General features: G+C 42.4%; 1 protein-coding gene across 1 annotated transcript in view; it reads right to left on the minus strand.

Moving 5' to 3' along the window:
- Nucleotides 1-4,792: 4,792 nt before the first annotated feature.
- The window catches only part of LOC138451399 (sodium/potassium-transporting ATPase subunit gamma-like), a 239,342-nt gene continuing 229,151 nt past the window's right edge, over nucleotides 4,793-14,983 (minus strand). Inside the window, exon 6 of the mRNA XM_069604908.1 lies at nucleotides 4,793-6,409. Coding sequence (XP_069461009.1) covers nucleotides 6,390-6,409 — 20 coding nt within the window. The 3' untranslated portion in view covers nucleotides 4,793-6,389. The remainder of the gene's footprint in view (nucleotides 6,410-14,983) is intronic.

Consider the following 14,983-nt stretch of genomic DNA (forward strand, 5'->3'; position numbering starts at 1 on the left):
TATTTAGTGTTCTAGGTGTATCATTCTGGGCACCCACTACTGACATTTGTGACTCTGGATGGTCAGGCCCCTATCGGCTTTGGGTTACAGAACCATGTGTTCTATGGTGTCCTTTTCCTCGAACCACACATGTTACTTTGAAAGTAGATGATCTGATTGCATGCAGTGGTCAATGCATCATACATTGTAATATTGCAGTCGGCAATGATGCCAAGTGCCATTTCTGTAGTTGAGTGTTCCTTCGCGGGTGATGAAAACTGCCAGGTTTATGAGGAGGTTGTAAGACGATTTAATGATAGACATCAGGCAGATATATAGGAACCTTGTGTTCTAGCAGGGAGTAAACCCCTGCAACCTTGAGGGGCCACCGTCTTCTTGGTGCTTCAATAAGAAGTAGCGTTCAGACCAGACATAGGAACTGTGTTCTCTCTGATCAATGCACACTTTACTTTCAATTATCTATTCGGTTTCCAAACACACACAATGGGCAGGAACCATTCAGGAGGCTTATCACATGAAAGTAGAGCATCCTTGCATGGGCAACATTCATGGTGAGGGTCCAGAAGTAGTTCCATTAAAATCACTTAACTATGATTCAAGCGCATTCCAGCCCAACAGATTTCTGTTATGGAAAGGACTGGTGGCATCAAAAATAGCCTGATTGGGACAACAACTTTTGGACAAAAATGCTCAGTACTAATACACATGACTGAAATGGTGCTAGTGGGGCTTCTTGGTGCATCAAAATACATGGAGGATACATTTTAGTCACTGTAAACAAATTCAAAGCTAGAAGCTTATTGTTCCTACATGTGTAAGCCCTGGGTGATTGTTTTCCTGCTTTCCCAACTTTGAGTCATCATTACTCTCTGAGCATTTAGGACAGGAGTCTACAAGCTTTGGCTCTCCAGATGTTTTGGACTACAAATTCCAACAGACTCACCTAGTGAAGTCAATGGTGAAGGATCATGGGAGTTTTAGCATAAAACATATGGAGAGCCACAGGTTGCAGACCCTTGATCTAGGCAACCACACCGTGCAGCCCTGTTACAGAAGCTCTTACCTCCCCTACCAGAGTTTCACCTTTATCATCAATGTCGTTGGGTGAGCACTTCCAGGCAGTGCCCCCTTAACCAGAGGAAGACAAAGAAATAAGAATGAACAGCTGAAACAATATTGACAAGATAATGTGAGTGCTGAGTTCTTGGGCACCACTTTCCTTCCATATAATGGTCTGGCCTAGCTTAAGAGTGCAGAAACCTGATGACGTCAGGTTCACACCACTCATTCCTCTTCTGTTTTGTGTATTGGTCTTCCTGTGTGGGACACCATTGCACACACACATTTTACTAACATGTTGTCCTTATTGCCATACTGTTTTGCTTGCAATACGTTTTTGTTATCATTTTGAAGTTCTGTGTCCAACTGATCTTCCCTTTGTTTCTTTTGTACTGGTCATTAAGATTGATATGTGAGCTCCAGACCTGATACCATTTGTGAACAGCCTAAGGAAGTCCAAATGCACAATCCCTACTGACCTGATTAGTTCCGCCCTTCTGCCATTCAGAGACCCTTGGTACCCAAATCTATCCTTCTTGGGCAAGACCAATGTCGAGAGAGTGCTTCTATCTTATGAGATGAATCCTCTAGACTGGCCAGCAGAGTGTCTGCTCCTCCTGTCAATTGTGCAACTCAACAATTGCTCAGGTTCTGGCATTGGCATCTGGCATCAACCGATGAAATTAGCATTTGGCAGCCGAGAGTGAGAATGCCCCAAACAAGTTCTTGTTATTATTATTATTATTATTATTATTATTATTATTATTATTATTATTATTATTATTATTATTATTATTATTATTGTTGTTGTTGTACTATATTGTATACTTTCGAATATTAGGCCCCTGAGAGGATGATTACATCCACACCTAGCCATTAATGGCATTCTCAGTTTAACCCCTTTCCGGCAGTGGATATTTAAAATGAGTTATCTCTAAGTTTATAGCTTTTGATTGAGAAATGTAGAAATCCTTCCATGGGACATTAGCTCATTGTCCAAGGAAGTATTCAAACACCATGATAATCGCCTCAAGCATATTTCTCCTTGGAAGGATGCTCTGTGAACAGTCTGCTCTGAACATTGTTTTGATCATGTTGGCCAATCACCCACTCCCATTTAAACACATTATAGCCAGGATATTAAACTCTATAACTTTAAATCTGTCTTTTAGTAGCTATCACCTTGGCTAGAAGAGTGAAGGAGCATTAATCATCTCACCACTTGATAAAGAAACTTTGCTTCTCAAGGTCTTATGGATCATCCCTCATTCCTTCCTAAAGTTCTATCAGATTTCCATATTAACCATGACATCGAGTGACCTTCTTTCTTTCCAAGGCTTTAGAACTGTAGATTAGAAGAGACATTTCAGAAACTGGATGCCAGAAGAGAATTCTTATGTAATGTAGGACAAAGGGCACAAAAAAGAATTACCTAATTACATTGCTTCGTAAGGAGAGTATGATCTGGGCAGGAAGGATCCAAAGCATTTATTTGACATTGTACAGTCCAATGCTAATCCGTTCAAAACCTTTCCAGCCTGTCACAGGAGTAGATCCTCTAAATCTAAAGTCTCAATATGGGACCCCATGGAGGTGTAGGCGGCAAGGCCATCATTCCTCATTGACTGTAGAAAAGGATGCCACCACCCATTTCCCCAGGGGATGTTTGCCCATCGCTCAGGCAATGTGTATGTCTCTCCTTAATAATAATATTGCTCTCTTGCATAGTGCTCCTGAAGAGTTACATTAGCTGGTACCATTACTAAATTGCAAACACGGAGAGGGCACTATCATGCATGAAACTGCACACCTAATTGAAATGTATTACTGGCCCATACTAGCAGGGTTTGCATAATTTGGGGGTGACAGTGCCCTGTCGTCACCTTGAAGATACTAGACCCAAAGATACATAGCACAATCGCGCATTAATGGCCTTACTGATCAGTTTTTACATGTTATTTTATTTACACAAATTGATTGTTAGAAAGTATCAAAGAAAAGTAGACTGTTGAGCCCTCTACTCCATTTATGGTCAGTCTTTAATGAAGAGCAATATAGTATGTATACAAGATCTAAGTTTAAAGAATAGAGCCAACATGTGTCACGACCACTAAGATCTTTCTCAAGACCAAGCAGTTGGGTGTAAATCATATTATATTTTGGTGTAAGTCAAATTGTTCTTATTATCATTATTGTTCAGTTCCTGTAGTGCAGGCACCTGGTTCTATGTCTCCAGGTGTGGACCTTGTTTTGATGTATCTGTTGCTTACAAAGCTTCAAAAGGTTTCCTCAATGTGAAGTTCTTAATCTCAATTTCATAAATTATTTATAGTTTCTCTGGTCTATTTAAATAGTGGGTGAAGCGCGACATTCATGAATAATGTAGCTCCTTGTCGTACGCCCGTTTAGTTGTTCTGGTTCTATTCATCCCAGCTGAAATCGGCAAACTGGCATCCCGCATGCCCGTACGTGGATGCCAATGGCACTTTGATCATTTTGGCTGAGATGATTCCATCCAGGTCTAACCAGGCTATGCTTCTTTGATAGTTTCTAACAATCAATTTGTGGAAATAAGATCATATGTTAAATGATCTTTAAGGGCGTTAATGTGCAATTGTGCTAAGTATCGTTGGGTCAGGTACCATTACTACGGGATTATACAATTATTGTGCCCATTTACTCTGACCCCCACATATGCAGACTTTTTGAATTTTTATCCCCTTTTTACCCCATATATATGTTGGGGATGGGTGCAGTATATATTGGATAAAGGGTGGGCTGCGGGAGTCTCCCCCTCGTGTATGTGGGAGGAAAGGGGGTCGAAATAAAAAAGTCAGCATTTCCGGGAGTCGCAGTAAACGGGGGGGGGCAGTAATCACATAGATCCATTACTACCCCATTTGTTAATGGCACTTGATTTATTAACCTTGGCAGTTGGCCCACCGATGGTATTTGAACTCGTGAGGTGCAGGTTGCGCTGATGTTAGAGGCCAATGCTTTATGCGTGCTGCTATCCAATCACGGGGTGACATAGGTGTGTATCTTTGTTCACAAATCCACCAGACCCTCAGCCCACACCCAGCCACTGCGAGCTCACAGACGAATTCTACCCACAGCCGGACACCACCCGGGCACAGGCCTTACTCAGTTCTCAACAAACGTCCCCTTTGCTAAAAGTGGCTACTTTGCAGGACAATGAAAGCTCTCAATATGAGAACCTCCTGAGTGCAATCTACAGGAAAACTGTTTGCGCTACCCCATAACATTAATTTCACTGATGATACACAGTGTGTACTGGTGGTACTGCATACCAGGTTTACTTGTTCCATACGTGCCATTGTTCCCGCCATTCCTTTCAATCCATTTTGTGTGTTATAATCATCACACTCATTGGGAACATAAAGGCCAGGTTAGTCATCGATTGCATCCTAGTCCTAAACCACTCCATTAATAACACTCCATACTTCCATGGCCCCATCTTCAGCTCAGTCCAGGTGCTACCGTATGAAGGGATCAAGTGATGACCAAAGATTTCATAAGTAATGCCTGTCATTTATGGGAGGATCGCGCATGTGTCGTTGGTTTTGCTGCTATTAAAGTTAAGCCGAACTGTCACATACCGCCACAAGGTGGCATTTTACATTTTACCGCACATTAAGTACACAAGGAAACACAGTCAATGTGGCCACCTTTTAGGGTAAAAGACAGAAAGATATAGAGTCAAAAAAGAAAAAAAAAGAAAAACATTTTTTATTGTGGCCTAGTACTGCTAAGTGAATATTCAGAGCCTACTTCAGGGGGAACAATGCAGGGTTCGTAGTAGCAAGCATCACACGCTTGTTGACACAGCTAGCATAAAATAAAAGCATTCCACATAGTCCACGTTTGTCATGCATTCGGTACGGACACCCACATTCCCTGCACAGAGGCGCCACAGGACAAACTCCTGCCACCCCATGTCCAAAAAGTGTCTTCGGCATGCAACACGAGGAGGAAGAGGATGCGTCGGAGTCCCATTTGGAGGTGGGCCGATTTATGTAATTAAAAAATGGGCCGGATATAGCGTGGATGGTGCCTGCCGGAAGAGGAAGTTGCAGTGCTTGAGACTGACTGGAAGACAATACTTCTCACAAGTTAGAGGGGTGCGAGAAAGAGAATAACCGGAAGAAAGCAGATGGAAGGAGAGATGTGCACCAGGAAGGTGAGAAGGAAGCTGGGGACAAAGGGACACAGGCGACAATGGGAAGGAAAACAAGAGGAAATAAAGGTGAAAGGAAAGTTAGTGACTAAGTAAACGGTGGGAAAAACGAAAGAGAAAAGGGGGGGAACGGGAAGGATTGACAGATGGCAAATGAAGCTGGCTGAGGAAGACGAGGGATTGGGTAGAATTGACAGGAATCAAGGGGAAATGGAGTGAGTGGGAACATGAGTTGTAGGAGAGAGAGGCCACAGAAGTAGGAGTGGAAAATGGAAGCCAGAAGGGCAGGGGAAATTGATGACGGTCAGTGTATGTTGAGCTAAGACAAATGTTCTGGGTGGGGAACTGGGGAAGAGAGATTGAAGGAGGGCGGGATTTCCATCCCTCTCAGCCCTTTAGTAGCGGCAGTAGTGATTTATCAATCTAGGATGCATCATGTGCTGTGCACTTTTCACGTGCTCTTACAATCTATTCGGGGCTATTATTTTCAATTAGCAATTGAACCCTGTTCCTTTTTTAACACGCATCGAGCGTCTCGTCTACGTATGTGATGTTTGGAAAACATGGAGGGAAGGCAGTGTAGAAGGTTGTGGGGGGTGATTGACAGGCAAAGTAGGAGAAAGGAGTGGAAGAACGGGAAGCTGGTCTAGACACCTAAACCCCAGAGCATAGTGACCCTTGAACTGCAATGTGGCCTACAAGACTGGTCAGTGGCAGTGCACGCTTTGGTTTTACTTGCATCGTAAACTCTCTGACTTTCTCTGCTGCCCCTCAGTGCCATTCGCCGGGATCGGCAGTCAAGCAATACTACCTGTAGTCTGATGTTGGAGGGAGGTGGGGTGGGTAGGGCTGCCAGCATTCGCATGCAGGTCAGGTTATTGTTACGGGTTGTGTATATACAGTAGCAAAAAGATTGGAGGGAATAAGGCCAGGAGAAGATGGAGCACCTTGAACCCCTTCGTTAGTCCACCCACTCTATGTCCCTCCCCAACCCTCCCCACCCTCTGCTGTTCCCTCCTCGAGGATTCACTTCCAAAGCTTTTCTCAGTGAGATTTGGCTCAAGAAATCGTCCCAAGGTCGGCAGCCGCTGAACAAAAATTCTCTGTTGGTCTCGGTTCGGCTTGGTGCCCCTTAAACCCCTCCGGCCGGAGCTGCAGAAAGACAGAAGAAGGGGGGGCATTAGTTACAATTCATACAGTCTCATAAGTATTAGACCAGTGGAGCTGGGAAGTACAATATCACAGCCATGCAACATGTAAAAGACAAACTGTGGTCAACCAAAATCGTCTTCAACAAACAACAACCTCAAAGAAATGACTTATCTATCTGAGTCAACCGTAGGCCAATTCACCTCTTTAACGACTAACTGGTCCTCATGTGTATGTCTAGGCAACAGCGACTCAAGTACCACAGCTCTGTGCTCTCTGTTTCAAGACATATTGATTTCCCTAGACACCTAGATCAACATCTGCAGTTACGCTGATGATAAAACGGTGCTTCAACATCTTCAACATGCCAACACAAAACTCTAAGGTACTCATTATTACTGTAACAGTAAGGGTGGAACCAGGTGGCACTGAACTGTATGTGCATTATTTTTTTTTCCATTTGACAAGTGCTGTGCCAAATGCTCCTGTCCCTTATGCATTTCCATCCCCAAACAAATGGAAATGCCTTTAAAAAAAGTTCTTTTATAAACAGGCATGCAATATTTCAGAAATATTGCATGCAATATTTCAGAAATGGTGCATTTTGTTTGCATGACTTTACCCCTGGTAGAGGCACAGTCTACAAAGGCGCAGAACGCTCAGGATACCACATGCAGTAACAATCATTAGCACCAGGGGCAGGGGTTGCAGCCAATCAGGTTCCGTGGATCGAGGACTGAAACCTCTGATCTCAGGCTGGGTACCATAGAACCCACAGACTGCCTTCCCTGCCATCTTCTAGCCACCTACCCTTTCCCTTAAAAATAATAATAATCCTAAACCCCCTCCCCGACCACACGTACTTTATTGTAGTTGTGGCACCGCTGCTGCTCTGCTTCTTGTTTTTCCAGCTGCCATGGTAATGGAAGAGGGGCTCCGTATGGCGGCCATCTTGGCAATTCCTTGAACGGAACACGTGCTGCGTCCCGTTCAATGAATGAAAGTACTTTTTCTTTAGCACCCTGGGTTACCGCTTTGATATAACCACAAAATGGAGTTGAAAGGTGATTGCCTCCCATTTATGCCTGAGTATTATAACACGCCAATAACAGAAGGCTAATTGATTTACAAAGTTATTCCCAATGCTGAATCCCTAGCACAAAGTTAAATGCCCCTATCTGTAAAAAATCTCGCGTCGATTGATTGAAGGCCCCAGTGAGTGCTGCTGAGCCGACTACAAGGGATGTCGAGATCCTGACCCTAAACTCTCTAAAACATTTTCCTAGCGTCTACAAGTGCAAACAACATGGAGGTCGGTATTCTGTGTTTTAATCTTTCTGCCCCCACAGCGTGTGTCTTATCGTTAAAACAAAAAGGTGACTCTATGACCTGACGGTCAATAGGAGTATTCTTAAAAACAACCTATTTTCTAACCACTGTGGTGTAGTGGAGAGGACATATGTGTGATGATAACTGAAACAATTTCTTTTAACAAGCCCTTTTCTTTATTTATAAGGGTGTTGGGGTCTGGGTTATCAATCAGTCTTCTTGACAATAGTCAACTGGTTTCAACGGGATTCTTGAGTGGCCGCTTTCTTCAGGACACATACACTACTTAATTCTGGTATTCTTAAGGTATCTTCAAACCTATGAAGTGTTCTAGGATGTCTTCCGTGGTCCAGAGTGGATATAGCGGACTAATCCCTGATCCTATAAGGATAAAGACAAGAAAGACAGGTGGGACTGACGTCAGTCTCAAGTAGTATTAAAACTCTTTAAAAGACGTATATTAGAAGGTGCTGCAACTTTGAAATGGAGTTGTCCTTACCTCTATATATCAAAGTACTAAATCATGTAGTCCGTTATATGCTGCGGGTCTCTTGGCCTCAGCTGCATAAATGGTTAGGTCTTTAACGTTCAATTCTGTGTGGGGAAGATGTGTGGCTTTCTCTTCTCTCCGGAGTTGTTCTCACTGTAATGGGGAGGAGTATCAGATTGTAGTATAAATACTTTTATGGGCATTCTCAAGTATCTGCACTCAGATATTTTACATGTATAGTGCCTCTCATTCACTATAATTTAACATGCTTGGTGAACTTTATTCAACTCTATTACAATTTATGATGTTTAAGGGACATCCGTCTGCTAATCAGGATGTTCGTTTATCTCACAGTCGTGGGGCATACTGGAGCATATAGGGGACGAACACATTAAACACTTTGAGAATATTGGTGATCCGGAGTGGACTGAGAGGCACTATACATGTAAAATATCTGAGTGCAGATACTTGAGAATGCCCATAAAAGTATTTATACTACAATCTGAACAAGCTAGGCCTTGATTGCTCGACTACGTTACCAATAATAGAGAATCTGGGCTCGGGTCCTCTGTGCCTCTCCTCTAACATAAAGAGAGCAGAAGTACAGACACCGCCTCTAGTCTTTACACCACTTGCAGCTTGCAGGACTTGCAACCAACGTCTGATGCATTGAACATTGTGCACTCTGCACGCTTTGCTTACATTGATCACTGCGGTAGTCCTGAGGATGGAGCGGAGAGAGCGCATGTGCAGAGTCACCTGGTAACTGGCCACGGCTGCAGACCACACTTAAAAAGCATATTCTGACATATTCCTACGAGAACACCTAGGCCTGTGCCCTTACGCCCATACCTCTCCTGCAAGGACATTGTTGGTTCTTTAGCAAGCAACCTGCGCTGGCACTAGGGAAAACCAACACCCTGCATTCATGTCCTAAGGACAGTCTGAAAGACTTTCTGACTATATCATAATTGTTACATTTCCAAAATCATCCTTTTCCTGCAACGTTTGAGTAGAAATGTTTCAGAAACATATCTTCTATTATTAAATGTGCTGCTGTTTTAGGGTATATACAAGGCCAGCCAACTTCCTTTCGAAGAGATGGCCTTGGCAGCTTGATCGCTGCTGCCATTAGGTGAGCTCCAAAAGCTTTCAGGAAACTGTTTGCCTTGCATTATATTAGGACCTAATTCATGGAACTTTTAGCGTGGTGCAAAGTGACTTTGCACTGCCAAAGAACACCCTGATTCACAGAGCGGTGCAACATGTATTTTAACAGGGCAAGTGCTTTTTTGGAATTTACAGTATTTTAAAGTTGTTGATCATAGGTTCAATAGGTGCAATAGTACAGACACACTGAGCCGATCCCATTGATTCCCTCGGTGTATAATTGTGAGAATTGGACTGAAAAGTTTCCCCTGCTTTTATGCATTGTTATGTTTGCAGTCCTCTAGAAAGTAATCCGATACATAAACTGTGAAATACTTGATTATGCTTGATGGAGACATCAGCATTGTTTAACTCGCATGTTGAAGTGGGATTTACTGAACTCTATAAATGATTGATCCAGGGTGTGGGGGAAGGGGTGGAGAGAGAGGGGGGGTGGATAGAGAGGGGGGGATAGAGGGGAGCGAGAGAAAGAGAGAGAGAGAGAAAGAGAGAGAGAGAGAGAAAGAGAGAGAAAGAGAGAGAGAGAGAGAGACAGAGGGGGAGAGAGAGAGAGAGAGAGAGAGAGAGAGAGAGAGAGAGAGAGAGAGAGAGAGAGAAAGAGAGAGAGAGAGAGAGAGATGGACGCTCAGTTCAGAAGTATTTTGAAAGGAACTGAAGGGTGGCAATGGAAAAACAAAGCTTCTCTAAGTGCTGAACATAGGGTCCATGCCAGGTGGCGAATCCCAAGTATGAGTCACGCTTTAGTGCTAATAGCTGGGTTCACTAATCATGTCCAGTTTCTTAAACATTGAAAGAATCAATGTGCATGTGTTTGGGGCTTTCTTGCAGTGTAGGTGGTTTTCCTGTAGTCTCCCATCTAGTGTAAATGTTAGTGATACGTGTTTGTCTTTGTATCCTTAGAGATAGCAACCTGGTGTATATGTAGGAAGAATCGACCTGGAGCACAGGATTACTTCTGCCCCTGATGAATGTCCGGTTACTTTGAAACACAGAGGACTGAAACTTATATAAGTTGGGCTGGTTCACACAATGGGAAATGTGAACAATTGAGTTGCCATTGTTGTGTTGTGCTAATGAAATTTTTGGCATTTAATTCTGTACACTGTGAGGTGGCATGATTTTAAGATGTATATGACTATGTTATGTGTATATGTTTTTTAAAACAAATGAGTGTATTTCTTGTGCTAAAGAGTGATTAATATATAAAAAATGATATTTTTTTGGTAATACTGCTTTTTGATGATTATTGAGAACACATAATGCAGCCTATATTTGTTTCATGGCTGCTACAAGAAATTGCTGTCTGAGGATATATACTGTGTTGATGTAGTCTGTTATATGTTCCTTCCTTTTGTTTAAATACACATTATTTATCCTCACTTAGTAGGAGGGAATATCACCAGAACGTGGGGGTTACCCCTGTAGACAAACTATTCCACATTATCATGCCATGCTTTGAAAGCAATTTGCACCCGTGTGTGTGGAAAGCTAGGACCAGTCTCCCATGCACGTGGGTGCAGTGTGAACGTTGCAGACTATGTGCCTTAAATCTCCTGTCCAATAAAATGCAAGTTTTTACTTCCACCCCTGTCTGGGTAACAGTAATGTAAAGCGAGCCATGAAAGGCACATGTCGTGCCCCATAGGTTTGAAAAGACCGCTGCCTGCACGGCACATTCCCTTGTCAGAGCATCTAGCTCACAGCCATTTGTCATTTGCAACCTCCCCCACCCCCACATAGAAATGTGCAATTTTCAAATGTGCCGCAACATTTCTGAAATGCCACTAAAAAAGTGCAAAATGTCGTATTCAACCCATCTCCACTTATTATAATTAGCCGGGTTGACACATCCACATTATTTGCTAATGTCCAGTGCCCACAACACCGGTGGCTCCGAGGCCGCACATCACTTATATGAAGCAACTTCCTTTGTGATGAATTGTTTTCAATCCTTAGGCACAATAAGGACATTACAAATTGACATTTCTAAGTTCAGTAGCTTCCTATAACTATTTTAGTTAAGCATAAATGTCGCAAAATGTACATATTTGTGCTGCAATAATTCGATGTTCTTACTGTAAAATGTGGAAATCCATGCCACTATTCCTGTGGGCTATGCCCAGAGCTTCCTTTTGTGAATAAGGAAAGAGCTCAGGGATGCCCTTAACTACAGGCACAAGGGTAAAAACTGCACATGCAAAGACTTGGCCCTCATTACAGGTGACCCGACCCGGTAACACTGCTGGAAACAATGCTGGTACTAACGGCTCCGGCATTGTTACCGGACCGGCACACTCCAAATCTGCTAGTAGGGGCAGTGAACTACCGGCAGGCCTGAGCTGAGAAATCGCTGAATCCCTGCCAACTTTAGCAACAGTGCCGGTAATTCAGTAATCTCCATCCCAAGGAGCCCTAAGGGACTCCATGGAATGGGAACTTACCCCTGTTGGCGGCACCCTAATTTCCCGATAACACGTGGATATCAGATGCCGGCAACGATGAAGCAAATTTGCCAGAAACCGGCCGATAGTAAAGACGTGCTACCGGCAAACTCGTAATGAGGGCCATTATCTTTTGTTTCAGTCAATCGAATTGCCCATTGCACATAAAGCGTTTATCTTTCTTACCTCTGTGTGCACTTGGCACAAGCGAGTGAGATCAATTATTCGTTAAACAGTCCCATGGAATATGTAAGGCCACGCTTTGATCGACAGGAAACCAGTGCACAGATGTTGAATTCTACTTCCCAGTTAAGAATTACGGCTGGTAGCACATACTGCACAAGTCCAGGTTTCTCTTCTTAGCCATGACACTTTTAGGTTGTTTTAATAACAATTTTTTAAAAACATGCTACATTGGATTATAATGTTATATTGATGGATGCATATTCAACGGGCAAGATTGCACCAGCCTTAATTTGCGAGGGGAAGGTTTTCTTTTTTGACTTTTGACTTGTAGGACAGCTCAATCCTCGGCACAGTCCTCTTTCTATTCTTAGTACTGAAAGAGTATTTAATTATCAGTGTTGGCTTGACTGCACACAATTATTGCGCGTATCAAGCTTGCTGCTGGTGTGCCAAAGGCATGCCCAAGGCAAGCCCGTCTGCGTCTGTCTATGCAGAGTCAGAGCCCAAATCAGAACCTTCTTACTCCAATGCCCTAGGTAAAGACCCATTGACTAGTATCTTATTAATGCTTAATAGCATCTCTAACCACTCCTTGGACTGCGACATCATCCACAAACTGAAACTAAAGACTTTATATACCCCCATAACTGTTACCAAGAACTATTGCATTAATAATCTCTGTGCCAACAAACTTTTATCAATCTGTTTGAACACCACTTATACAGGATCTAAGCCACTACCGATGGCTGAATGTGAGATCAGCTGTCTAAACTAAATTCCTGATCCACAATCTCATTACTGTCCTAGATATAGATATACTCCTGCTCACTCAAACAAGGATCCCTGACAATAATCCTAGCATTCTGACATAGCTGACCCCACCTGCCTATAAATGTATGCCCAAATCTAGATTAAGCAAGAAAAGGCAAAGGTCTAGCTATCATTTATTAATCTGATCTAAATATTATACTGATCTCATGATACAAAGAGCCTGTAAAATGTAAATCAATGCCTTAGACTGTGCTACCATTATTTTACCTAATATACCTCCTGGCCCTAAGGAAAACTTTGCCCAATAAATATATGTGGTCCCATTTAAATTGTTTGCAAAAGACTACAGGCTCATAGTTTTAGGAGATTTTAATTATTGGACAGAACCCAGAACCCACTTATGCACCTTCTAGAGTCCCTTCAAGACCTTGGTTTGGAAGCCCTAGTTAATTAGCTGACAGACATAGCAGGATATACCCTATATCAACTATTCTCTTGGCACCCAGAATTACATAGAGATAACCCTGTTCCTTTTTCTTCAACTGATCACTTAGGTATCCCATTTCATATGACCGCCACCCAACAAAACACACCTACAACTCCATTAACATCCACTGATCCCTGCCAACCCTTAAAACAGGTAATCAAATAATTGATATTCAAACAGCTATCACTCTCTCATACTAATCAGATTTAGAACCAAACAAATTACCCTAACGAGATCATTCAAATGTTAAATCGTCACCCATCAGAGATCATATATAGTATTGATGCCCTAGTGTAAAACAGAATATGCCTAAACTAGAATCAAAAAGAAAACGCTTTACACCTGAACTAAAACTCTTGCACCGTTTAGTCAGAAAGACAGAATGATGCTCGTACCGCTCTTGTGATCCTGTACTTTACAAGGAAATCAGAAAACATCAACTGTTTTTATAAAAAAAGAAATAGTCAAGGCAAAACAATCTATTATTTATTATTACAATGGAAGTTGCTCCAGATTCGACAAAACAACTATTTGCTGTGGTAAATGATTTATGCAACAGACCAGGGACATCCAATATAATTCCATCTCAATCTCTGATGGATCAATTAACCCTCCACTTTGTGCAAAGAATTGTTAACACCAATAAGGACCTGAACAACCCACCCCTTAAAGCAGAGATGCCGAACCTTTGATCAGCCAGGGACGAGTTTACAGTGTCAGAATCTCTTGAGGCTTTTACCCTATTTGATCGAGAATCATTTCTACTATTAGTAACAAGTGCCAAATGCACAGGCACTCCGATCAATCAGCTCCCTGCTAAAATAACCCATGATATATCCCCTCTTTTTTAGAAGGAGATTCAACATCTATTCAACTCAACATTGTCCACAGGAATTTGTCAATCGACATGGAAACAATCAGTAATCAAATGTTTATTTAAGACCTTGGATGTTTTTGCCCCATCACCCAACTTAATTTTCTATCAAAACAATTGGAGTGATGAGTAGCAGCTCAAATCCAATCCTTCAATGAATCATAGACCATGCCAAATTTGGCTTTCAGCCAACTTGTAGTACTGCTGCAATAATGGATAGATTGAGAGAAAAGGTAGACCAAAGGGGCTACACATGCTCTCATTCTACTAGATCTGTTGGCTGCATATGATGCGGTCGACCATCAAATTCTCCACTATAGACTTGAAGAATATTCCATTAGATGCCTATCACATAGAAGGCTTCATTATTTCATCACAGACAGATCTCGAGATACTCGTCTTGGTCATTTCTCATCACAATGTACTCCTTTAAATCCGGAGTTCCTCAGGGTTCTGCATTACCATCTACATTATGAAATATTTAATTGCGATCACTAATGGACATCATTCACTACTTTTGCTTAGCATTTTTAATTATGGGATGGTACACAGATCCTAGTCGACCTTGATCAGTCTGATGATTTCTTGTTCAAATAGATTTCTGAACTCTGACCTGGTGGGCAGAGGTTCAGAAGGCCAGCCTGGTTTCTTGGAACAAGGTAACCTTCTGGACAAGCCAGTCCAATCAAGGTAGCATTGGCAGCGGTCAAGACTAGGTGTCAGGAGGGTTGAGGATAATCAAAAGCCCACAATGAGCACACACAACAAGGACACTATAAATTACTCTCTGTCAGGTGTATATCAAAAATACATATACATTTATTAAAGG

The sequence above is a fragment of the Ambystoma mexicanum genome, chromosome 1p, assembly GCF_040938575.1.
Source record: "Ambystoma mexicanum isolate Mex_15411 chromosome 1p, UKY_AmexF1_1, whole genome shotgun sequence".
In the NCBI taxonomy this organism is placed as follows: domain Eukaryota; kingdom Metazoa; phylum Chordata; class Amphibia; order Caudata; family Ambystomatidae; genus Ambystoma; species Ambystoma mexicanum.